The following is a 27,137-nucleotide window of genomic DNA, read 5'->3' as shown; positions in this document are numbered from 1 at the left end:
TGGCCTTACTAATATTGTATTATTATAAAGAGACATTCGCCAAAAATGTGTTTTTTTTTTTTTTTTTTTTAAGTTAACTCGTTAAAATACATCCGTTGTGTTGTTTTTCAAGTGGGTTTTAAAAATATATAACTTGCAATATATATATACCCTGGGCATAATTCCCAGTTTAAGTGGTTCTTGGGGATAGTGAATATAATTGCACATTTGGAACTGAAATGAATCCCCTAAAAGGTATTCCGGCTTTGAGCCAGCACAGGTACTAGTTAAAGTAAGGTAAGGTAAGCAGCAAAGTATTTTATTATTATTTTTTTTGGCGGGCTCCAGGGTTTCCCCTATTCGCCGCTGAAAGTAATCTATACATTGTGTACAATTTATAATGAGCAGCAGCAGCCATTATCAATCCACTGAAGGATAAAAGCCTCCTCAACGGTAGCGTAACTAGGATTTTTTGTCAGCAGGTATACAAAAAAAGGCGCCAATTGCCTAATGCTAAAAAGCACCACACAATGCCAGATTTCGGCGTCAGGGGATACAATAGAAGAAAATCTTTATTGTACAGTAAAGATACAATAATGTGCCCGCCACAGCCAGGAGGCCAGGGGCTTGACAATGATATAGGGTAATATAAAAATATGTACAGTATAAAAATTTGTGCAGTATAAAATATTACATAACAATTAAAAACGTAGCATTAGCCATTCAATAGATATGAGTATGTACATAGTTGTGAGGCAGACAGTGCACATACCTTGGTGCACTGTCTGCCTCACAACTTATAAATATAAATCTACGTGTTACTAAATCTACGTGTACAAAGCACATATTTAAGCATATTCACACAAGTCAGAAAATTTCACAGTGCCAAATTATTGTTCGGTATTGCATTTTCTTGTGAAGACAGTTCGTCGATTTGCCTGCGACGTGCCGTTATGCACCTCATAGGAGATAGCAGATGGAGATATCAGTATGAGTCGACATCAGGGGCCAAACAAAAGGGGAATAAGTTCGGCCAACGAGCGCCTGTAATTGCGATCGGAAGCGAATTTCTGCAGGTCAACTCCGATCATTAGCAGGGCTTGTACTGTAGGAAGTACTTGTCCAGGTAGGAATCTGTCACTGATCTTCAGCCTGTTCCGCTGTAGCTGAAGAAGAGGGGTGGCTCGTAAGGACGGAAGTGGAACATGCCACTGGCATATATCCCAGAAGTCAGGGGAGTTGATTTTGCCAACCAGCATTTTGACTGTGGTCGCAGTTCTCCTCATGCTGATTATTTGAGGCAGCCGCGGGATTTGGAGTTGGTCGGCCATGCTGGTGGTCCTCTGCTGAGGGGGGAGTCGATGTTTGTGGGTTGCCCACTTCAATATCCAGTATTCACTGGCGAAGATGGGCTTCATGAGAGAAGGTACTGCGGATGCCCATATTTCAGAGGCATACAGAAAGGTAGGATACACTACCTTTCTGTACTACTAATGTACCTGCTGACCCTACCCTGGCGTACGGTCAGCAGGTACATTGTTGTAAATTATGGTCCATTCTCCTCAACATGTTAAGGGGAATGGACCAAAATCTGCCACGCTGATCCAGTGCGGGCTGGCAGATCGACCATATTTAGCAGTCAAGTGCTTGAACCCCGGTCTATTCAAAGAGCGTGTTCTACTGCACTCCCGCTCCTGACCACTCGGCTGCTGAGGCGTGCTAAACCTAGAATAACGCCCGAAGGAATAGTTGGTCCACCACCGCACAGTAAAAAGGTTGCATGCGAAATGGTGCTGCCATCTGGATCATAAGTGTTTAACTAAATGTATAAATATCATTTTGGCAGGTTTAATTTTATCAACAGTGTTGTTTATTAGCCCTCTTTTTTTTTTTTTTTTTTTTTTATTTAAAATGTTTTAAAGTTGTGCCATTTTTTGTAGGGAATCTAATTTTCAAACTTGTTAATTTCATACAAAGTGTGTGAGAAGTTACAGAAAATGAATTTATTTCAGTTTTGAAAGGGCGACAGAAAATTCACCTGAATTGAACTCGGTTTCAGTTAAAAAATTTATCCTCCGACAATAAACAATTTATCAAGTCTTATCGTGACTCACATTACGACAAATCAGCTCACTGTCAGTAAAATAATAATTATTATAAAATGCTTTCACGTTGCGTCTTTGCAGTGTTTGACGCTACGTCACTTTGCTGCTCAATTGCTTCCGACACCAGCCGGTTTCCGTTGTTACCTTCCTAATAAAACCACAATATCCTCCGCGAACAAAATTTCCGTCTATTGTTTGCTATATGTCAACTCGTGAATGTCCTTGCTTTGTTCTGACCTTCGTTACCCTTCATCAGAACACGCTGTGTTATTTTATTTCTTTAATCTTTTATTTATTTACGCTAAAATTTCAATAACTCACATTGTATAACTGTACAGTATTTAAACATACTGTGCATATTAAATTTTTTATGGATATTTTATTTATTTACTTTCTCGCAAGTAATAGCTATTAAAAGTAGTCACGAAACAAGTTTAGATAGTGGTGTTAAGTAGCATTAGCATTAGTAGAGGCATATGATGCAAGAAAGCAAGTTCTGCAGCATCACCCAAAAAAAAAAAAAAAAACACTTCCACTTCACCCCCTCCGTTCGTTCGAAATACCTGTCCAGCTGAGCCTTAAATTTATTTATGCTATCAACTTATACAATAAGGGATGGAAGTCTGTTCCACCAACCAACTACCCGCCGCCTAAAGGCAAATTTCCGCACATCTATCCTACATCTGTCTTTCCTCAATTTGAATTTATGCCCTCTCAGGTGATTATTCTGAACAAGAGGAAGAATCCCATCAGCATTGAGCATGCTCAAACAATTCAAGGTTTTATACACCTCTATGAGATCACCTCGCCGGTGCCTAGTCTCCAGACACTATAATTTGCAAAACTTAAGCCTTTCTTCGTAAGAGCAACCCTTTGTTCCATTCACTAAACTTGTTGCCCTTCTCTGTACTCGTTCCAGCAGCTCTACATCCTTCTTGAAATGAGGCCTCCAGACTTGAATACAGTACTCAAGATGTGGCCTGACCATTGCCTTATACAAGGGAATAATCACCTCCTTATCCCTGCTAGAAAAATTCCTGTATATCATTGACAAGACACCATGAGCTACTCTTGCAGCCCGTCTGCACTACTCAGAAAACCTCATATCTGCCTACACAATTACCCACAGGTCCTTTTCATTCTCTACCACCGTAGTGTAGTACCATAGAGTTGATACGTTGCTCTGGGATTGCTGTTTCCCATATGTAGTACTTTACATTTGTCAATGTTAAACTTCATTTGCCACCTCTCAGCCCATCTGCTCAACATTTCCAGATCCTGTTGCAGTAGCACATTAGTGTCCTTAACAACCCTGGCAACCTTTGTATCGTCTGGAAACTTGGACATTAAGCTTGATATACCATCATCAATATTATTTATAAATACAGAAAACAATAATGGACCCAACACTGAACCCTGAGGGACTCCACTAATAACATTAGTCCACGATGAACAGTCTCCATTGATTACCACTCTCTGTCTTCTTCCCCTCAACCACCTTTTTTTTCCATAGCAGCAATTTGCCTCCAATGCCACACTGCTCCAATTTGCGTAGCAGCCTTCCATCTGCAACAGTATCAAAAGCCTTTCTAAGATCCAAGTATATAATATCAAAGTTATTCCCTGCAACCAGTTCTTTTGTGACTGCATCATAGTATCCAATCAAATTGGTCAGGCAAGACTTTCCCTTAACAAAACCATGCTGTGTCTGAGTTATAACTGAAGTCTTGTCTAGATGATCCTGCAGTGCTTCTTTAACCAGCGCCTCCATTAATTTTCCTGGAACACAAGTTAAACTGACAGGTCTATAATTACTTGTGTCAGCCTTTGATCCTCCTCTGTGAATTGGGGTCACATTTGCACATCTCCAGTCTGCAGGTACCTCCCCTGAGTCCAAGGAAGCTCTCATAATTATTGCTAAGGGTTTGCTTACTTCCTTTGCTGCCTCCTTTAATATAACTGGATAGATCCCATCCACCCCAGGTGCCTTTCTTGTATTTATCTTCAACAATTTCTCCTCCACTTTACTCTCAATTATTACATGATCATCTAGCTCACTGCCAGTGTTTATTTCAGCTATGGCATCCCCTCGCCGACTAACTCCTCATGTGTGAATGTCGATGCAAAATATTGATTTAGTTTGTTAGCTACCTGAGCAGGATCATCAACAGTTGAACCATCGATATTAAGTGGACCAATCTGATTCATCCCCTTCCTTCTAGAGTTTACATAAGTAAAGAACTCTTTGCTGTTTTTCTTTGCATCCTTTGCCAAAGATTTCTCGTAATCTGCCTTCACCTGCCTAACCTCCTTTGTAACTTTGTTACAGATCAACTTATATCTATCAGAGGCTTCAGTGTCACGTGTTATTTTATATGTATCCCATGCATTTTTCTTCTCTTCCATATGTCTCATTAGTTCTTCCGACATCCATTTAGGCCTAAACCTTGAACAATATTTCTTAGTTGGTATGTAAAGCCTAGTAGCTTCCAAGATAAGTTCTTTGAATGCTTCCCATTTTGAATTTGCTGTTGGTAACATCATCAGTTGGTCCCACTGTATAGAATTTAAATACTGTCTTAGACCATCATAGTCGCCTTTACGAAAGCAAAAACCCTTCCCTTTACCCCTGATGGTAGTTACCTCTTTGAGTAAATCCCACTTCAGCACGCTGTGATCACTGCCACCTAGTGGTTCCTTTATCTGCAGATTCTTAATGCATGAAGAATCACTACTGATAATCAAATTAAGAGTATTACTCCCTCTAGTTCCCTTCCGAACATGCTGATGTAGAAAACAATCATCCAATAAATCCACAAAAGCTTTGCTAGTGTGTGAGTGACCAACCCACAAATTCCAGTCAATATCTGGGAAATTAAAATCCCCCATTATAAGACTCTCTGATTTACTGGCCCAGTCTATTTCCCTGTACAGTTTCTTATTATACTCATCAGAGTCATTAGGCCTATAGCACACTCCTACTCTCAATTTTGATCTCCCAATGTTTATGTCACACCAAACTGACTCGACACTTCACTGTCCAGCGATGTCGATTGGCTTCACTTCCTTGGATTTTATGTGTTTCTTAACTAATATCATAATCCCTCCTCCCTTCCTATCCTGTCTATAGACGTTGTAGACGTCTTTGACAAGATAGGACAGGACCTTTCTGTAGACGTTGTACTCCCCAAATTCCAGTTCTGCATTCCTTATATCTGTGTGACACCACGTGTCTGATATCCCAACAATATCCGCCTTTCATGCTTTGAGCAATACCTCAAATTCATCAAATTCATTTATCAAACTCCTAGCATTGGTGTACACGCAAGTATACATGCACCTGTTCCTGTTCTTAGCTACCCTAACACAACCCATGTGTTTACTTGTACCGCAATAACTCCCAGCAGTCTCTGAAATATCCTGCATCTTGTTTTCCAGGCTTCTGCTCATTCCAATAGAAGCAGTGCCAGAATCACTTTCACCTCTGCCAGTGGCTACTGTTAATCTACTGGTCCTTGTATCCCCCCAATCTAGCATGTTTCCGACCCATCTAACACTGCCTCGATACATCAGCAAATATTCCTGCACCTTTTCTATTTAAGTGTGTCCCATCCCTGTAGAAACAGTCTCTCCTGTTAACAAGTACAGACCAGGCTGAAAAAGTTCTACCCCTTGAGCATTGCACAATCTTTCCAGGGCCGAATTGATCGACAAGGCGTTCATCATATACTCCCTCCTATCGTGTCTGGGCAGAATTGCAGATACTTTCAAATTCAACCCTAATTCACAGCTTTTTTTTTTCAACAGTGACCTGTACTTGTTAAGTAATTCTGCCGGTCTCCTACTCTTAATATCATTAGTATGGCGCACAGCTAATACCTTAGCTGTGCGCCATACTCGAACCCACATACTATTTTATTTACAATTTAGAACTTTATAGGAGATTACCTCCAATAAATTTCCTCCTAGATTTAACAGTCAAGTTAATTTGATTCCTTTATTGGATTTCGAAATAATTTTTATCACAACTGAAACAGCTTAAGCTCTATCGTCAAGTCACTGTTTGCTGAACCCAACAGTACTTTAACTATAAGGTTCAACATAAGTATAATCACTAACCAACATTTCAATCACGAGACTTCATCTGAGGATCTGTGATGCCCTCAGTTCAATTGTTAATTCTTTCTATTACGAGGGGGGTATCAAAAAAGTTCGTACCCTAACCAGATAAAACATCAGTAGAAAGATGTCGTTTTTAATATAAGTTGTCTACACATTCAATAACCAACATGTGAAATTTCATTCCCGTAGGTGGTCGTACACCAGAGGTAGAGTCCGGAATCTGAGCAAGGACGCTATGGTTGAGAAAGTGGACTATCGAGCAGTGATCAAGTTGCTGCATTTGCAGGGCAAGAAAGCTCAAGAAATTGACGAAGAAATGAAAGCTGTGTATGGGCAGAATTGTCCATCTATGACAATGTAAAAAAGTGGAAACGGGAGTTCCAGTGCGGTCGTACAAGTCGTCTTGGACGAGCCAAGAGAAGGAAGGCCATCAACATCCACAGATAGTGAGACGGTTGCAAAGTTGAGCAGCTGGTGCTGAGTGACAGACGTGTGACAATTCATGACACACACACCATAGAGTTCTGGAAACAAGAAGGTACAGAAGGAGCATCTGTGTGTATGTGTGCTGTGTCTCTAGAGAAATATCAAATATTCCTGCTAATTTTTGTGAAGATTAGAATTGTTCTGTGATATCTGTATTCTTAAAAGTATGGTTAAACCATCGACTGAAAGAGAGATATATTGTTTACTCTTCTGTAATTAGGATTGATGGAATGTAATGCTTTCTTATATTTTGTATTCGAGCTATTATAAAACTCAGGAACCTACAAGTGATTGAAGATATTTCAGTTTACCTGTCTCTGAAGTTGAGATATTAAAACCTAATGATATTAAATTTTTAAATAATAATGATCTCTTACAACTGATGGATGCTGGTAGATGTTGAAATGTAGATAGCAGCCAGCATTAGTGGACTTATGTGTGATTTTATGAATTTTATCGGCAATTCGCTTGGACGTTAAGTTCATTTGGAGGCTAAGGCTTCAGTTTCTAGCGTAACCTTGAAACGTGGGTGAAGATGATTACACTGATATTATTATGTTATGTAATCTAACCATAAATTTCTCATTTCATTTTCCTAATAGTTTTTCTGCTGCTAAAACTAGTTATTATTAAATACAGCAAACCAGTTACATTGAAAAATAATTCATGACTCGCCGACAAAGATTAAACGATTATTCCATATACTTCACGGTTCACTGAGGCTACTATCAGTAGTTCCAAAGATATTACAGCAATTGCTTCTTGTAACGCTTCACGCTCTCCAGATTCGAGAACTGGACAAGTAAAACAATACGAGATGGAACGTCAGCTACAGCAAACGATGCATTTGTGGCGAAAACCGCTACAAACAGGAGTGACTTTGGATGTCTCGAAAAGCAATTTATGTTATGAAGAGAGCAAGAATATTATGAAAGAGTAAGTTCTTTAAGTAAATAAGTGAAACTTCGCGAGAACACGATTACGTTGCATATTTCAGCGAGAAATGACACCGCACATCTGCAGTTAATAAAATACAAGACTGGCTACTATATTATGTCATGTCATGCCATTTTCGTCAATTGTTTTCACAAAGCATAAACATAGCAAATAAAATAGTTATATTAAACTATTCATATTAATAGTTTAATAGTTAAATTAATAGTCATATTAAACAGGAAAAGTTTCTGTTTATACTCTGATAGAGCCGTTTAGAAGCAAGTTTTGCAAATTACAGTGTCTGGAGACTAGGCACCAGCGAGGTGATCTGATAGAGGTGTATAAAGCCTTGAATGGTTTAAGCATGCTCAATGCTGATGGGATTCTTCCTCTAGCTCAGAATAATCACCTGAGAGGACATAAATTCAAATTGAGGAAAGACAGATGTAGGATAGACGTGTGGAAATTTGCCTTTAGCCAGCGGGTGGTTGGTTGGTGGAACAGACTTCCATCCCTTGTAGTGGAGGTTGATAGCCTAAATAAGTTTAAGGCTCAGCTGGGCAGGTATTTCGAACGAACAGAGGGGTGAAGTGGAAGTGGTTATTTTTTATTTATTTATTTATTATTATTATTTTTTTTTTTTTGGCTGATGCTGCATAAGCTTGCTTTCTTGCATAAAATGCCTCTACTAATGCTAATGCTAATGCTAAAAGTTTTAAAGAAAAGTTATAATGGAATTCCATTAACTTTTTTATGGCATCCAATATATCAGGGCCTAGTAAGAACTGCACCTTCACTTTTTGTGGAGGACTATGAATTCGATCACACAAAACTCGCTTCCTTGCATCACTTAGCCATTATAATAATACTAATAATACCAATTTGAGCTGATGTGGGAAACTACCGGTGGCCCCTGACCCTAATTACTACCTACTACTATACTATAATAACACTAATACTAAATGCGTACTAGTGACGACGTATACTCTCTCGGGAATATAACTAACTTCCATAACCATAATTCTGTTTTAAAGTTATACTTATAAAATAAACACTCGACATTTTATTTAGGGATTTTGAAAGCCTTGTTTAGATTTAGGATGGCCAAATGATAACCCGCTGTCTCAGTACGATCCGTGGAAACGAAAAAATATATAAATAAAAATAAATTAATTCATTGATAATAATAATAATAAACTACATATTTGACGTCCTTCTCACCTAGGTATCCATCCAGCTTTCAATTTCCCCAAGCTGTCAGCCTCAACCATCCATGTAGGCAATTTATTCCAACAATTAACAACTTCCTGGCTAAAGAAAAACTTCCTGCAATACAATCTAAAACTCTTTTCCGTAATTTGAATTTATGGCTATTAGTTCTGGAATCATTTATAACTGAAACTTTCTATTTCCTTCACTTTACTTTTACCACTCATTGCACCTCAGTCAAATCTCTTCTAATCTGTCTAGTTTCCAAGCTCTTTATAAAAGCTCACAAAAGTTTTTAAATGATAAATATGAGTTTTAGAATTTCTTCTACATTCAACTGTTTTCAGAATTTTATCCAACCTCTCAAAATCTGTAACTGTTTATTCTACAGGTGGATTTACTAATATATCTCTTGAATGTGAAATAGAATCACAACGATCTTAACAGCCCATGGTGTAATTTATTGCTTGATTTCTTAAACAAAAAAATTATCTTTCGAATTCAGTTTGAATGCACATTACGTGATTGGAGTATTGCTTCTTCTATAGATTTTTATCCAGTTGATTACAGGCATTTTGACGTTCATTGCAGAGTAACATATGGCTATAGTCACTTTTAACTACCAAACGGATGGTCTAAGCTATAGAGGACAGTTTTGGTAAGTAAACAGGCTTCATTTTATGAATTCCTTCCTTAATGATGCGAGAAAGACTCTGAAAATTCACCTTTGTCACAGGAACATGAAACTGAGAAACATTGACTAGAAGAAACTTGTTTCTATAATTGTCAAATTGAAGCACGAAAAGTAAAATTCTAAATTATAATACGCATTTTTTGTATTTTTACTACGTGCCCTGTGAAAAGTGTAGAACTGATTTAAAAATGCAAAAGTATAATCAATCAATAATATATTCTCTATTTTAATGAAGTAAATCTGTACTTACAAATACAGAATTTTTAATTATAGTAATGCTTACTATTGATTTTCAAAATCAGGCCTTACAAAAAACAGCATTCAGATGCTTGTATACAGTCGCTTCTTGTGATATATAGTCTGCTTTTGTCAAGTTGGAGTGGGAATTGAACGATGGAAGCGACCATTAGAAAGTTGCGTAATTTTTCACGAAACACAACCTAACTTCTAATTTTGTGAAATGAATAAGAAATTCCATTCTGGAAATCTCTCCTTCCTGAGTTACTTCAGCGCTGAGATCGAAACTGATGGTTTCCAAAGAAAAGTTGGCAAAATCACGATTTTCGTCCTTAGGAACACATTTTTCATATCATAAATATATATTTGTATAATATAAATAAATTATGGTTATTTATAATTGCTGCTAACTACAATAATTTTATAACTGTTTTCGTTCTTTCTCTTTTGTGTGACGTTTCCTATGAAAATATTGATATTGATCTGAACGGTCCAACTCTAAAGTAGCTGTTCGTCCCTGGTTTCGATGATGTCGATTAACCAAGCTCAAACACCGGAAATCCAAAAATAGGTGACACTTCACCATTATTTCAACGTCAGAGTGGGATGCTTTAACACCACCTGATGACGTACATCTAACAGTTTCTCTGCCCTCCAACTCCATTCATGAAGGTATTCGTGTGGGATAATTTGTAAACTGCGAACAACATTTTCTCTGCCCTTCTAATAATGGAAAAAATAGCAGATTATGTGTTTTGACGTCGATGTCAGCTGTGCATGCAATCAGAACAATATGCAGAGGACACTAGGAGGGGGGGGGGGATATACATCTCAGAAAAGAGAATGACTACGAACAGAGCGTCACTTGCGGAGAGGTATGCTCTGTACAGCTAAAAGAAGTCTATTGCGTATGATATAAATACCGCATACAAAAACACCCTTCGCAATCAGTAGCTAAGGATATTACATTAGAAGAAAAGAATGTATACGCGCTGTACATAAGGCGATATCGACATATTTTCCTTGTGCATTGGAGAAAAGCAGCACACATAAGCAGGAATTATTAAGCGCCTGGTTGCCAAGTTGTACAGTTATTTTAGGAGGCCATTCAAGCATGAATTAGTAACGTTATCATATGGAAAAAGATGTTAATGCACGATATAGGGCGTACATCGAGATATTTGGCCATGCATCAGAGATAGGACACTATAAAAGGAAATGCTAAGTTATAACAATTATTTAGTTAAGTTACAAGCTTACTACTACTTAGCGTTAACTAATTTGTGCAGTTGTTCTTAAAGATTATCGAAACATGGGTGTGTAGTTATCTAGTGTTGTCATTAGCAAGATACTAGGTGGTAGATGACTCTCATCAACCGGTGCAATACCACCACTTTGCTTATTGGAGGCTTGAAGTGGTGGGACCCATGTTTAGTCTCCAGAGCTAAGTTCCGATCAACCCTTCCCCATCTCTTCCTACAGTAAGACTGGTAACTATTGAGGTTATGATGGACATCGCGGCGAGATCCAATCTTCCTTACATTTCGAGGGTACAGCTCTAAAACGGTGTTCGCAGGCCGGCCGCTAGTTAGTACACAGGACCGAACTTACTGGTAACTCTTTAGGAGGCTTCCGGATCAGCTAGTATATAATCTTGCTACCTCTACTCTGCCAGATAGTGACTGGAGGAAGTCCGAGTAGTGTGTATGCGGGGGACATTGTCGAGGCCACGTTATGTCAAGGATCTGAATATATTCTTACCATGTGTACGCCATATCTAAAAATTTCATTACTTCATACAGCATGTCCCCCCCCCCCACTTTTTCTTACTATTGAATACACCATGAATTGTCAAACTAATAGAGTAAGCTTATCTGCAAAATGATCTAAACCTCCAAAATACTTCCTAGTTCGTTTCACAAATATACTTGGTCTCAATTCTAATCTCAATGATGTCCGTTTCCACTTGCAGTCTGCCAAACCCCATTTTTCTGACAGAATCTCAGTTATCGGTTGATTCAACCACTGCTCATCTCAGTTGCCCAAATTCTTCGCTGTATGATTCCTTTGGCCTCAGAGGTGGTAGTGTGCATATGTCCGCTCCTATATTCCCTGACAGAGACTTGATAATTTGGAATCTCCTCTTTTCGATCTTCTCTGGCTTAAAATCTCTCTACCTCATTCTGTCAAATTCATTTGTTGTCTCCACCATTTTCCCAACTCAACTATTCACTTGGAGCTCTTCGACTTCGTCTCTTTGCAACTTGACTTTCTCCAGTCCAACTTTCCTAACAGTGAGGAAATTTTTCTTGGTGATTTTAATGTTCACAACTCCAGCTGGCTTCCGTTTTCTAGTAACACCGACCCAGCAGGTCGAGTTGCTGAGGCTTTTGCAATTACTAATGACCTTGCACAGATTGTTCATTTACCTACAAGAATACCGGACAATCCTAACCATATATTTGATGTTTTTTTTCTCACAAACAATCCTTCTAAGTGTTGTTAGTGGTCGAAGTGAGCGGCCCTTTAAGCACCTCAGATCACAACTTGGTGATTGTCTCTTCTCCAATGGAGCCTTTATCTCATGGCTATTCCCAACCTCGTATTGTTTGGCATTACAAGAATGCAAAATGGAATGACCTGCGAGATTTCTTTTCTTCTTTTCCTTGGTCGGATTACTGTTTCAAAACTTCTGATGTCAACGTTTGCTCAAATCGTGTCAGTGAAATTATTCTTGTAGCAATGGAATCCTTTATCCCACACTCCACTTTAAAATCTCGTCCTTTATCTAAACCTTGGTTATCCAATAAATGTGCTAAGGCCGTTCAGGAGAAGAATGTTGCATATCGTAATTGGCTTGTTTCTAATTCTTCAGTTTCATTTTCTGCCTACACCAAAGCTCGCAACAATTGTAAAGCAGTTATTAATCAGTCCACACTCGATTTTGAACAGGCTAAGAGTAGAAAACTTGCTTCTTGCCGTAATGGTAGCCGAGCATTCTGGTCTCTTCCCAAAGCTATTGGTCGCAACTTTTGCCCATCTCTGCTCCCACCTCTGTCAAAACCAGATGGTTCTGTTTTCACTTGGGCCTAGGATAAAGCTGACCTGCTAGCATCCCATTTTTCTTCCAACTCATGTACAAATAACGATCTTGGTAAAACATCTCCCACCATTCCTAACACGCTCCATTCAATTCCTCCTGTGGTCTTCCGTCAAAAGGATTTTGACGGATCTTGATGCTAAGAAAGCTCCAGGTCCTGATGGTATTTCTCCACTTGTTCTCAAAACCTATGCTCCTGAACTTACTCCTGTTCTTTGCCGCCTTTTTTCACTTTCTTATTCCAAAGGTTTTTTTTTACCCTCTGCTTGGAAATTTGCTCATATTCAGCCAGTTCCTAAAAAGGGTGACAAATCCCTCCCATCCAATTATCGTCCCATTGCAATTACTTCTCCTCTTTCTAAAGTAATGGAGAAATCAATTAATAGCCAACTCTTAAACTACCTAGAGACCGTCCGTCTGATCAACGATTGCCAGTATGGATTCCATCAGTGTCGATCCACTGTGATATTCTGGCTTATGTTACTCATTTATGGACTTATTCAATGGAAAAGTTTGGTGAAACATAAGCAGTTGCTCTTGACATCTCAAAGGCTTTCGATCGTGTCTGGCATAAAGGTCTTCTAAACAAGCTTCCATCTTATGGTTTGCCAACTGTTTTTTTTTTTTTAATTGGTTATCCAGTTTTCTGTCTGATCGCTCACTGATGGTGATGGTAGATGGCGCTCTGTCTTCTAACTTCTCCACTAATGCTGGTGTCTCCCAAGGTTCAGTTCTTTCCCCCACTCTTTTCCTCTTGTATATTAATGACCTTCTTCCATTGACTGGAAATCCTATCTATAGTTTTGCCGATTATAGCACATTGCATTCCACTTTCCATTTTAAGAAACCTTGTCCTGCTCAATCAACTTCAACTTCTCGAATATCCGCTCCCAATTCCTTAAATGCCAATCTCCAGATAATTCTTCAGTGGGGCAAAGACACCTTAGTTGTTTTCAACCCTTCTAAAACTCAGTCTTGTCTTATATCTCGCAAAAAGGACTCTTCTGCTCCTACGCCTATCTTAAGTGACACTCCGATTTCTAGGCAAATTGATATATCTCTTTTGGGGGTTACCCTGACTCCTAATCTCTCTTGGCACAAGCACATTAGAAATATTGCTTCCTCTGCATCTAAAAAACTTGGTTTTCTCTTTTGCTCTCGGCGTTACTTTTCTTCCAAACAGCTGTTCACTCTGTACAAATCGCAAATTCGCCCTACCATGAAATATTGTTCCCACATCTGGGGTGGTGCCCCCAAAACCTCTCTTAGGCTTCTTGATTCCATTCAGAAGAGGGCAGTTAGGTTAATTAATGATTCATCTCTAACAGAGTCTCTCCACTCGCTGTTTCATAGACGTACTGTTTCTGCTGCATGCCTTTTCTACAGATACTTCCTTGGGCACTGTTCTTCTGAATTGGCTTCTACAATTCCCGCTCTCTCTTTCAAAACAGTCAGAACACATGCAGCCAACATCCATTTACTGTCCAACTTCAAACTCACAGAACCAACTTTTCATCTTCCTTGTTTATTCATTCAACTGCCGTTTTCTGGAACCACCTTCCTTCATACGTATTTCCTGAAAATTACAGTCTACAGACGTTCAAGTCTAATGTCAACAAATATCTTCTTTCGTCTTCTCAACCTCCAACCCAAGCACGGTACTAAGTACTATAGGTTCTAATACCTCTCGTGTTTGGTCTTTCATAAAAAATAATAATAATAATAAAAACGATATTTGCATTTTGCGTAGAATACTTTATCTACGAGGGCTGTTTAAAAAGTAAAGTAACAGATATTTTTGGTGAGAAACTGTGCTATTTCTAATAGTGGAACGTTGCTTTTAAACGCTGGTTTTTAACGCTGGTATTTAACGTTTCCTTTCATTTTGTTATCGAACGCTCCATACCTCTGTCAACGTGTGTTTATGTGCGTGCGAGCTTGTTTGTTAAGTGCTAAAGCAACTAGGGCTGCCAGGTGTCAGTAATTGTGTCTGTAAATTGCCAGTATCCTATGGTCGGTTGGCAACTCACACTTGAGACCAACTAAGTTGGCCACGCTTTGGAAAAATCCAATAAAAGTTCCTCGCGTCATTTATGAGATTCCAACCCAGACCTTTTCCACACAGTGCAGGATGACGGTGGTTATAACCACTGTAATTAAGCAGCAGAAATTCATCAGGAAACTGTGAGCTGTGAATGGTTCAGCAATCATATCAAATAAACCAGTCTGTTTGTTGTAATCAGTTAAAAAAGACTGAATAACACGAGACCATGCTGCCATCTATACATGACAGCTGTCACAACGTTACGGATGGAAGGCATCCATATAGTCCTGATATTGTCCTTTCTGACTTTCATCTATTTGGGCTTTCGAAAAAACATCCAGCAGAGAACCGATTGTAATTGTAACACGTCTCTAGACAAATATCTGAATACAGTGTATCTAAATTGCTATGTCAAAGTGTAGTGCAGCAATTTGCCTTCATTTGCATATTATTTCGTTGGTTCTATTTTCTGTCTTTTCAGAAAAATATCTTTTTACTTAATTTTCTTCATTTATGCAGTTATAAGGGAAAATTAGGAGATTCGTCAGGTTCGAAACAAATAATTTGAATTAAAGAAGAGTATGTGACATCTTTCAACAAGTTGTTAGGAAAAATCAAGTGAAATGCGCGCAGTGGTAAACAGTATTTTCTTTTTGAGCGTTTTATCACGAGGGGTATGACTACATTTAACTTTAGTAAATAAAATAAGTCCCCACAACAACTCTGCATAAATATTTGCAATACTATCATCCCAAAACACAGAGTGATTTATTATACAATGATTAATAGTCTGTTGCATTTATCCTTGTAAAACTAGGATGAAATGAAAAAACATCGAACGGAAAGGAGAATAAGAAAATGGAAATACAATTTCCACTCTATATTAAAATGAGATAAAAATAAAGGCAAATAATTAATTGTTCTCTATGTTAATTCCCGAGTTCTTAGTTTATTATTGTCCTTTTATCCTGTTAGAGGTAGTGCAGAAATTATAATCACCGTCCTCCCCACACCGCGGGAAAAGGTCCGGTTCGAATCCCGTCAATTATACGAGGAACTTTTATGAGCTTTTTTCAATTTGTGGCCGAGTTTGTCGGTCTCAGTTGTGATTGATTGATTGATTTTTGGTAGTTGTTGGCGCATCGGCTTCTGTGGCCATATTGCACCTTCCAAGGTTTTTGCAGTACTTTGATCCAAGCCCGAGGCGGGAATCGAACCCGCGACCTTTGGGTTGCCGGGCAGGTACTTTACCCACTCGGCTAGCCCGGTCGGCGGTCTCAGTTGTGGACAGTAAGGTTCCCATTTCCAGAAAACTCTGATTTTTCGTTTAGCAAAACAGGCAACCCGACCAGAGAATACACGCAATTTATGGCCATATTACACCGAGAACCAACTCATCTATGTAAAAAAAAAAAAAAAAAAACCTATCATAATATGGCAGTTTTTTTTTTTTTTTTGTCCTCGTTTGTTTAGGACAACTGGATGATAGACTTCGAATTTTCTCATATAGCAAAATAAAAACTGCTGTAATCTAAATTTCTAGAAGCATGACGTCATGAAAATATCTCTTCTTTTGTAATAACTGAAGACACTGTCATATTAGAAAAGATCTGCTTTTGTTTGATTCTCTATTCTATGCGTTTCTGAACGGTACAGGATGTTCCCGTATAAAAATCACCAGAATTATAAATGATTCATAACATTAATGCAGCCAAAGCATCTTGTCACGTTTAAGTGTGTTATGAAAAGCAGAACTCTATTCTTGAGTGGTTCCATATCTATCAAAAAAAAAGGACGATACATAATTACGTGATTATGTTGTAAGGAAATGGAACGGATTTGTGAGGAAATGTAGGTCGCAAGAGGAAGATAATTCACGTCATCTGATATAAGAGTATTAACACAAGTGGCTGAATTGAGTTTGCGAGGACATCTTACAAAACCTGCAGGAAGCGAACAATAGAGGTCTTTAATAGAACTATTTGAGTGTCCACTGAAAAGGTTCCGTAGCCTTTCTTAATGCTCTTTAGTTTGTAAAGCCATGCCATTGGCTAAGTCAGATCTCCTCGTGACTAAATGAATGAGCAAATTCTTATTTTGATATCGAAAAATATTATTTTCCTGAGCATCTATGGATTTGCTAGGAGCATCGGATCCTTTCATTTATGATGTGCTGCAGTAAATTCTTTTAAGTATCTTTTCAAAGACTATCTGAAGATTTCAGACACGATCCTAGAGGAAGTTTCGTTGTTATAAATGTGCAATTTGTATCGTTAACAATTTATATAAACCTATTATATAAATTGTTCACGATAAAAATAGCAAGACCTATTAAAATCGTGAACCATACGAAACAGAACAATGGACCAGCTAATTAAGGTAAATGTACGGAGTAGGGATTTTTCTTTACTCTGCACTGGGTCACTGATGGTTCTAATATCGTTGATCTATTCCCAGTGACCCTCGTATGTTAGTTCATACCCAGAAAAGAAAACAATATAAAAGCTACATTAGTTTGGTGTTTTTTTTGTAACCAATGTAAGCTATTGTTAAACAAGAAATGTTTGTTTTACAACGTTAGTGCAGGGAGATATTTCAACGCAGTGGTTGAAATCAAATAAAGTTCATACGCTTTACTTTGTTCGATTTCGATCAGAGGATTTTTCTGCACCCACTGAAGAACTCAGCATTTTGAAATCTAAAATTTTTTAGATTTTAAAAATTAAAAGATGATAAGGTTTGATTTGGTTTATCTTCTTGCTTCTTCAATACATAGACTAAAAATTATCTCAATGAAGAATGCATCATTTATCGTAATGAAGAATAGATGAGCAATAACTGAAAACGCGTTCTGGTGTTAACACGAATTTGTGCATAAATAATGTAAGGTCTAGTGTTATATAATTATTGATTAACTTTTTGAATTAGTCTTTCGAAATTCCGTATTCTGGCTGCTCAAGTTACTATATATGTAAGGGAATAGCTTTTCTATGGATATTGCAGGATAAAGTAAATGCTAATTGAGATATATTTGTATTGTATTGTATCTCTAAGTGTATTATTTTCTTAATAAAATTATAAAATTGAGGAACTTCTGTGAAACAAATCTAGCAAGATTTTATAATTTATGTAACCTACAGGCACTAGGAAATCCTCTGGAAAGATAATCCCGAGTTTATTCAGACCGTATTGACTATTTTAAATGGCTTGAAATTATTTGAAATATTTTGGCATTTGATTAATCTCTCGAAGGTTTTTTTTCCGAAAAACTCTATGGATGCTGTTTGCTTATTTATAAGGATAAGGAATTGAGTTAATTTTAAAGTAGACTGTCCTTTGTATACATTACGCTAATTAATCTGAGAAGAACCTATAATTGAAATAACTTTTTAACATTCTTTGGGCTGGTGCCAGTAACCGGGTCTCTTTATAAAGTTCTGTAAGATAAGCGTTTGCCAGATCTTCTGTGTTCACCAACAAAAATGAACTGAATTTGTCACTATCGTAATGCGTTGGTAATTTCACACGTGGAATGGAATAATTCCACTTTTGAAATAAAGTGTAACGATTGCTCATTTTCAACCTTCAAAGCCCTCTTAGTAAAATTCTGTACAATGGCATTTACGCTTGTAAAGTTTTATAGAAATAAAAAAAAAAACTTCACACAATGAAATCCGAATGGTGTACAATCTCTGATTGGTGTTATCTTATTATTCAATTGTTAAGATTTATAGTTAAGTAATTATTTAACGTGTCTTTTTCTCTTTGACCTATGACCAAGGTTTAACTAGTTAAAGTATCCATCTTTCTTCGGGGTGCAATAATAAAATTGTGTAGGTTTACAGTAACTACCTTATATTACTTGTTTATGCAAAATGTTTATACTGAATACAGTGTTAGACAATATTTTATTAATGAAGAGCTACACCGTGTTTCGTGTTTTGTTATATGGGTCCGAGATTATAAGATTTTTGCCATCGCAAAATCTGGAGCATCAAACAAGGAGTTTGCCATGGGAAAAATATCGGCCTTCAGGGTAAAGTGATCGACTTCGAATGTTAGTAATCGCACGTTGTTAATTCTCACGGAGAAACTCGGGTGAACAGGGAAGTTTGTTTGTTTGTTATTTGGTTTTTAGGAGCATTAGCAACTAAGGCCATATTGCTCCGGGGATATGCGGTGGTCATTCCCTGACCTTTCCGCATCCTCTGTATTTGGTACAGGGAAGTGGAGCCACTTAAATTGAAATAGCAGATCGAAACAAAGGTGTTGCATGCAATTGAGAAACCTCCAAGGAAGTTTCATGAGACATTGTATCCTCTACAAGTGCTTTGCCAATGACCCTAAAGATGTTGCGGTTGGTGCCTCTTTACTTTTCAGATATAAGGAACAGCTCTTGTAGATTGAGGAACTCTTTCTTTTTCTGTTACCAGTATGGCAGAAATTCCTAATAATTCCACTGCAAGGCAGTCATTTTCCGAACTTTATTTTATTTACTTTAGGAAATCTGCAGTATTAGTCAAAAGCTGTTGCCGAACTGGACTATCCAGTTCGGCAACAGCTTTGAACATCTGCTGTGAGTAATCAATGGAATTAAAACTTTCTTACGCCTGTTTTACAGTGCCCTGTTTCGTTTATAACATTGACATTAATAATACCGAAAAAAATTCAAACAACTTGATTTAATTAATGATGCCTCTATTTTTATAACTAAAGAAAGTGTCATTTGAAATTCAAAATTCATAGCAAATTGACTTATGCTTTTCTCAATACTGGATGTTTCTGAGACATAAAATTATTACTATTATGAAATTAGCTTTGGCTTCTTACAGACTTACTCTTTAATAGGCAGAATTAATCTGAACGTTTAATATGAACAATCAACGATTTAAAGCTTTCTTTCATTTATTTTATGGCACCCTGTAGAATTTCTCTCATTGACATTAATTAATACCGCAAAATTTCCAAAATCAATTTAAATCTTCCATCTCATTTACAGACAAGAAAATGTTTCATTTATTTGAGAGAGAGAGAGAGAGAGAGAGAGAGATAGAATATTTATTGTACTTTACATTATTCAACTAATGTAGCAAAATTAATTTAAAAAGTTTGCTTTCACTTCTTAAATAAGTTGATAAAGTGATATTTAAGATGCCCCCGTTCGTTTTCTCACGCCTTCTTTCACATTTAATTAATATGGGAAGCGATAAATGAGAAATTTTAATAACTCAGAAAGAATTTAATTTGTTAAAAAATAACAAGTTACACATTACTAGGTTTTCTTTAGTATGCCGCTACGCTATAGGTTTCATGGGTTTCGAGCAGTGAATATAATCACCATCTTCCCACACTAGGTGGAGAAGGCCTGAGTTTGAATCCCGTCAAAGGAGCGAGTAGTTTTATGAGCTTTTTTTCAGAACGTGGCTGAGTTAGTCAAACTTAAGGGGAGGGTTGCATGGTTTTTCCCTGCCTGAATTTTGGGTTTTTCGGTCAACAAAGCGACCGAAAAACATTCGCAATTGCAAACACAATATACTGACGCCTCAAAACTTTAGTTGCTTTGATGCTTAACTCACACTTAGCCGCTGACGCAGAGACAAACACACCCACACACTTTTTATGATTACAGATGAGTTCATTTGTTACTGCAATTTTTTTTAAAATTGAGTTGAGGAAAGACGCCGCAAATGTATCAAAGCACAGTCGGAGATATCTGTGCAATGAGCGGCGGACCTTGAAGAAACTCAATTGTCCGGAACCTTAGAATTCACTTATCTTTGCCACAGAAGGCTAATTGTATCCATACATGGATAAACACCTTCGAAGCGTTAGGAAGAACAACTTTTTCGTGTAGATGGAGAAATGATGGATTTCTACAGTGTTATGCCAAGACCGTAATATCTTGAGAAAACCAGTTGCAGCAACAAGGGTGTTGTATGAGAGAAAGTTCCCTCTTTGCGACACCAAACAAACCTGAAAGTGCCGCAACATGCCAAATACAGGTTTGTTTTGGTTCAATGACTGACACGGAAACTCGTTTTCTGCGTATAAATAGTAATTAGTTACTTAGTTTTCTGGGTAAGAATTTGTAAGATGAAAAATCTTACATGTTAATATATTAGAAATGAGTGAGATTTATTTAAATTAAAGTTTAGGAAATAGCAAAATAGGACAGTAAACATTACTGGTCACAAATATTATTCTGGGTCACTCACAAGGATTAAAAATTAGACAAGGTTGAATTAGAGAAGGGAGCGGTAAGCTGTTAGCAATTAGAGGTACATTTCACTTCGCACCATGGTAAAGAACAAAGGGATGTAGACTGAACATTGTCGGACATTCCTTTTGATCCGGGGACACCTGGTGACATCGGTCAGGTAGTATTTTGCTTGGGTTAGCAATCACCTTGGCGTTTGACTGTCGGCGATCGCAGGTTAGAAGAGAGTGTAAACAAATCTGTTAAAAGCACTAACAAAGTGACGGCGAACTTCAAAGCAGTGGCAGCCTGGGAAATTTTGCAAATTTATTAAAATGAGCTCTGAAGGTACAGCTGAAGAAAAGTTAAAATGCACGAATAGGAGATAATGAAAGTGAATATAAAGGAAAAGATTGGTTAAAAGCTAGAAGAAGGGGGCGGTGCGTAATTGAGATGGACAAAAAAGGAATAACTGATGAAAACTGTCCTGTGCTGTACTGTACTGTCCTGTGCTGTGCTGTGCTGTGCCATGCTGTGAGCTTCGGAGGAGTTTTTGTTGGTTTTGGTGAAGATGAGATCTGAAGAAAAAAAAGTTAAGAAGTTAAGATGGAATAGTGAAAGGTTAGATAAGTCTAGTGCAGTCGTAAGTTAAGAAAAGTTAGTGGAGTTCATAATAGAAAAGGACAGTCGAATAGCCCGTTATCGGAAGGCAAGTATGCAAACGACTGAAGTGTGTGAAGAAATAAACCTGTCCGTTATAGGAAAGTAGTGAAAGTGGCCAGCGTGAAAATAAGTAATGTAAGGAGAAAAATAAACCTAGGCGATCATCTGAAGGCAGTGATAAAGACAAGGCGCAGATAAATGAGCTGTGAAGATAGAATTGTAATTCCTAGTCCGCCAGAATAGCTGAACCGAAGTTAAGTAGCAATATCGAGGACGAGCCCATAAATTCCTAAAAGACACAGTGATGCCCTATCAAGACGTAGACCAGCCCATTGAGGAACGAAAGGCCCTACAAAAAGATCCTGTTCAGTATCAGAAGTAAGTGTTTAATTAACATGAGTATTCGCTTGTAAATTATAGGACTCTAAACAAGGGTTAGGAATTATAAGAGGGACATTATAACATATATAATAAGAGATATGTACTTAAAAATGCGTAATTAAGATAAGGATCTCTAGATAAAGGTAAAGAGATGGAGATTCATAGATGTGGAAAATTTTCTTGAGTAACATAAAGTAAGGTAACAGTTTTGGATGTGGGATAATTCAGAGGGCTTATAGAAAGAGTATTATATATGTGATACACTGAACTGTCACAAGTTGACTAGTCAAAAGAGGTTGTTAGCATAACTTAGGGATTGAGATAAATATTTGATTTAAGAGATGAATGCTAATGTATTAGAAAAGATAAATAATCTAATTAGAAAGAGATTACCCTTAATGTTGCAAACAGAGAAATCTTATTGTTAAAAAGGGAAGATTGGAATGTGAGAGACAAGCCTGATCTATTAGAATAAAAAGTGATTTATTCAGAGAATGTTTTACTAAGTAATGTATAAAAGGAGTCGCATAAGAAAGATGTTGTTAGCCTTGTGATATAATGGAGGAAGTTGTACAAGAATATAACTAAACTTAACCAATGATTTTATGCTTATACTGTAATAAAACAATACTAATTATAATATGTACTGGATCATTGAACAATTTCATTTATGTAAATATATGTAATAAAATCTTGTGTATATTTTAAACGAAGTCTTTGTTTAGTCATTTTGAACACTCAGCCTGTTCGAAGGGAATTAAATTAAGAAGTTCCATTGAATTTGGAATTCTCCTGTAAAGTAAGGTCAGATGTGTAAGTGGGGAAATTAAAATAAGGTGGACAACAACTCATATAAGGGAATAAAATAAAAACAAAATAATTAATATAAATAAAATAAAAATATAATCATGTATTCCACCCCCCACAAATTGCACTTTGATAGGAGAATCTTACAAACACAGAAATTGTCGTACTACCTAAAAAATTCTAAAGATGGGTTTCTTAATAGCAAAAAGCTACAGCGTCCAGCTCTACATGTATTCACATGTATTGCAATTTGAGACAAAGTACTCCATAATTGATAAGCAGTAGGCGTTTAAGACATCCTTTACTTAGTACAATAAACGGATTACTGCTATTCGACCGTTCTTTGGCGTGTCTTTTCTCTTGATAACAGGAACTGAACTGTTATTAGTTCAAGGAGAAATATCTGTAGAGCCAAATTTATGCATAGACAACTGTTTAGGACATTTTGGGGGTGAGCCTTATATTTGAGCAAATGTGGTATAGTGAAATAAAATCTGTTCGTTATGATCGATCTCTCTTTAGTAAATGGTAAAGCGACATTGATAATACAGTCGTTAATTTAAGTAGATTTACAAATATATTTCTACTTCGTGAGTTTTGGGCATCGAAGCGGTAATTATAAAGCTAGGTGCCACTACTTGAATTAGCAAATAGGATACTTGTCTAAGGCATTAATTACATTATATTTGAAAATAGGCACGTAAGCGGTTGCTTTTGAACAATACTTGATACATCCATTACACTGGAGTTTTTTTTTTAATTAAAAAAAGGCCTCAAATTAATGTTACGCGCGCCTTATTATTTGAAAATCCTTCCTCCCTCCGAGGACCTCCTTTGCATAATAGCGTAAATAGATTTGTCATTTAGAGCCGGGGAATGGATATTTTGTCTAGAGCCGCAAGTATATAAGAATTCATCGGCAATCTGTGCTTTTGAAACGTAAAACGCAATCGTAGTTATGGTCAATAGATTTTAGGATCTTTTTTAATGTTTCTTCTGAGAGTATGACGTGGAATAACAAAGCTAAGAGATCTATTAAACATTGAGTGAAGAGAGTTCTTTGAACACAGCTATCACTCGAAGAATCTACAAAGTTCAGTGTCCTTTGAACTAACATTAAACTAGGACAGAGGCCGGCAACACCTCATGCCGAACAGTAAAGTAAAAAACACCGAAGATTTTTAAATTAAATTTGATTGTATGAGTGTTGTTGGTTGTAACATTCCTGTTCGTAAGGAAATGCAATATTTTGCGGTAGGGTTTTCGGGTCGGTTATGATTAATAGTTTCCTCGTGTTTGGTTTCGTAGTAGGTAATGAGTGCTATTGTTTCGTGTGTACCTTGAAAAACGCGTGACAGTTCGATGCAACAGATTCTTGTATATGCGCGCGCACACTGTAAGTTGAAATGATCGAACAGTAGGAAGCAACTTCACAAAGACAGCTGACCTGAAACTGTGTGAATGTCCGTTTGTATGTTAGCACTCGACAGACGCTAACCTGAGACCAGCGTGTCCCTAACACCGAACGTTTACTCTCGTACTTACGATGACGCAAGCGGTGTAGGAGGAGCGTCAAGAAGGGAGGTGCGTGAAACTCCTGCACTTCTCTAAGCCCGATGATCGCGGGTTGAGAAGAGGAAAACTATTGTGGTACTAGGATGTAGGAGAGTGATCACAAGGAATGTGTGCGCGTGTTTTTTTTATGTTTATCTTTTACTGAAAGTTTCTTACGGAAGTGGAGTGTAGATGTACTAGTCCACAAGTACCGAGATTAATTGGAACTCCTTTTTTCCCCTCACTTCAAACGTTTTCCGATTTCCAAAATCAGAACGTGAGCACGTGACGAGAGTGAAAGTAAGCTGAGGCATGACGTATTAGAGGGTGACAGCTACAATGAACTGTTCGGTGAGTTAAGCATCTTTTTTTTTTTTTTTTTTGTTGTTGTTGTTGTGCTCAGTTTTTTCCCACCTGCGTTGATAAAGTGCTGTAATTAGTCGCGTTTAAAAATAACTGCAGTTGTGACAATAACAGCGTAAAATATATTTAGAATATTGCGCGTATTTGACTGGAGGAACTTTTAATTCGTCTCTTAGGAAATGGGTTAAAAGTAAGTTCTTTATTTAGATACAGAAGACAAAAATAAAAGAGAGAGAGAGGGAGATGTGAGGAAAGGCAAGGGACAGATGCTCGTTATACGAAATATTAATAGTGGCTGATCCGTACTCTGAAACAAAAATCCTTTCACTTTAATATCGTTTCTGTTTGAACGAAAGTTGCAAGATAAACAGGGAAACTAAGGTGTGAAATGTAGTTAGATATTCCTTTCTTTTTTTTTATTAATTTAGAAGAAATTGGAGATTCAATATTTAAAACGCGAAGTTGTTTTAAAATACATAAAACAATACAGATTTATTTTTTAGGAAAATTCATCGATTTTTTCCATATTTATGTGACACAACAACGTGTGTGTGAGAGATTAACAAAAAGTGTGGATATCTTTGATTGAAATACTGCGTACAACGAAATATTTCGGTTTCTAAATATCGATTATTATGAAATTTCTGTTAAAAACAACAAAAAACGTTTCTTTGCATTTAATTAATCTGTTTTAATGATTGCATTTAAGGAAGGATGGTTACTTGAAAGAATCCAGTAACTAGGCGACTCAGCTCAGTGATCTTTACTTACAGTTTGCAGGTTGAAGCTAACTCTCGGAGCATACATAAATTTCTTTTTCCATGGCTCTCAGCCCACAACTGTGAAAGTAAACCTCTTACACATGTGCACATTATTCTCCAGCATCTATTGGGACACTAAGTGAAAATCATGTGAGTTGAAAATAGACATTTTTGGTATTGTAGTAGCGAGTAGCGATCTGGGAAAATTTTTCTACATGGTTTTTGATACGTAAAATTGGACTCTTTATTTACTCTTCCCATACGACTGCTGATAATTCTCTGCTTGAAGGAGGGCTCCATATTCTGGTTTTCAATTGTTGTTCCAAAACAACTCAATGGTATTCAGATCTAGGCTCTGGGTTAGAAATGGGAGATTCACGACGTTATTTTCCACAAACAGTTGCACTGGCAGTGCTTTTGACACGGAGATCTGTCATGCCGAAACAAATTGGCTCCTCTCCAAATATTTGCCGCAATTCAGGAATGGTAGAGTTATCCAGAATGTCACAACAGATTACTGCATTCGTGATTTCGTTGATGACAACCAGCCAATTAATCCAAACCACTTAAAACGGACTCATACGGTCACAATGTCACCTCTAAACATCATTGTTGATACTTTATATGCCAGGTGAGGGTGTTCTTTTGGACATATACCACACTAGGTACGTCCATCTGATGCTCGGGTCTTGAAGCGTGATTCATCGCTCTATACTACGCACTGCCACTGCTGTTATGTCCGATACCTTTTCCCTCCTCACAATAAGTGGTGACATGCATTGCTGGAATATGCTATTGCTTCTGCTTATGAACAATTATGCATCATAGTAACCCATTCTACGAAGTGTTTTTCTGATGGTTATTGTTCGTGGACTTCGAAGGAGCTTTTGATACCGTTTGGTATCAGAGCATCCTTCATTCATTAAGGAAAATGCATTACCCTGGTAATTTATATCGTGTAATAGTTAGTTATTTAAGTTCCAGGCAGATTATTATACAGTCACAGCATCTGTCATACAAGAAGTTTGTGACCAGAGGTGGCCCACTGAACTTTGTGGGCCACCACTGGGTCTGCTATTCTGGAACTTAGTCACAAAATTGCCTTCGCAGATTATTTAGTATTATGTGTGCCCGGTAAGTCTAGGAAAGTTGTTGAGGATAGGGCTGAAGTGGTTGTTCAGAGCTTGGTATCTTGGACCAGTTTAAATAAACTAGTAATTTCGTCTACTAAGACCGTTATGATGCTAATGAAAGGTAGTTTGGACATTAATCGTCCTCCAAAGGTGATTTTAAATGGTAGGCAGGTATCTTTTGTAAGGCAGACTAAGTATCTTGGTGTATTGTTAGACTCTAGAATGACCCCTGGCCTTGTGGCCGTGAAGGGCTTATTGCAATGTATCCATTGTATTACTATTATTATTGTTGCAATAAAGATTTCTACTTTTATTCTGCATTTAAATTATTTGATTAGTAAAGTAAAGAATTTTACTGCAGCCGTAA

At 37.4% G+C, this 27,137-nt stretch overlaps 1 protein-coding gene across 3 annotated transcripts in view; it reads left to right on the top strand.

Moving 5' to 3' along the window:
- The window catches only part of LOC150077321 (serine/threonine-protein kinase tricornered-like), a 273,055-nt gene that overhangs the window by 16,407 nt on the left and 229,511 nt on the right, over positions 1–27,137 (top strand). The window contains exon 1 of one of the 3 annotated variants that reach the window (XM_090386938.1): positions 24,648–24,864. The exons of the other annotated variants lie outside the window; for them this stretch is intronic. Coding sequence (XP_090243064.1) covers positions 24,853–24,864 — 12 coding nt within the window. The 5' untranslated portion in view covers positions 24,648–24,852. Of the gene's footprint in view, positions 1–24,647; positions 24,865–27,137 lie in introns of those variants that run through there. 3 annotated transcript variants of the gene reach the window in all.

The sequence above is a fragment of the Mastigoproctus giganteus genome, chromosome 12, assembly GCF_048544385.1.
Source record: "Mastigoproctus giganteus isolate SK-2022 chromosome 12, ASM4854438v1, whole genome shotgun sequence".
Lineage (NCBI taxonomy): Eukaryota > Metazoa > Arthropoda > Arachnida > Uropygi > Thelyphonidae > Mastigoproctus > Mastigoproctus giganteus.
Note: the sequence above shows the minus strand (reverse complement) of the source record. Positions and strands in the feature narration are given on the sequence as shown.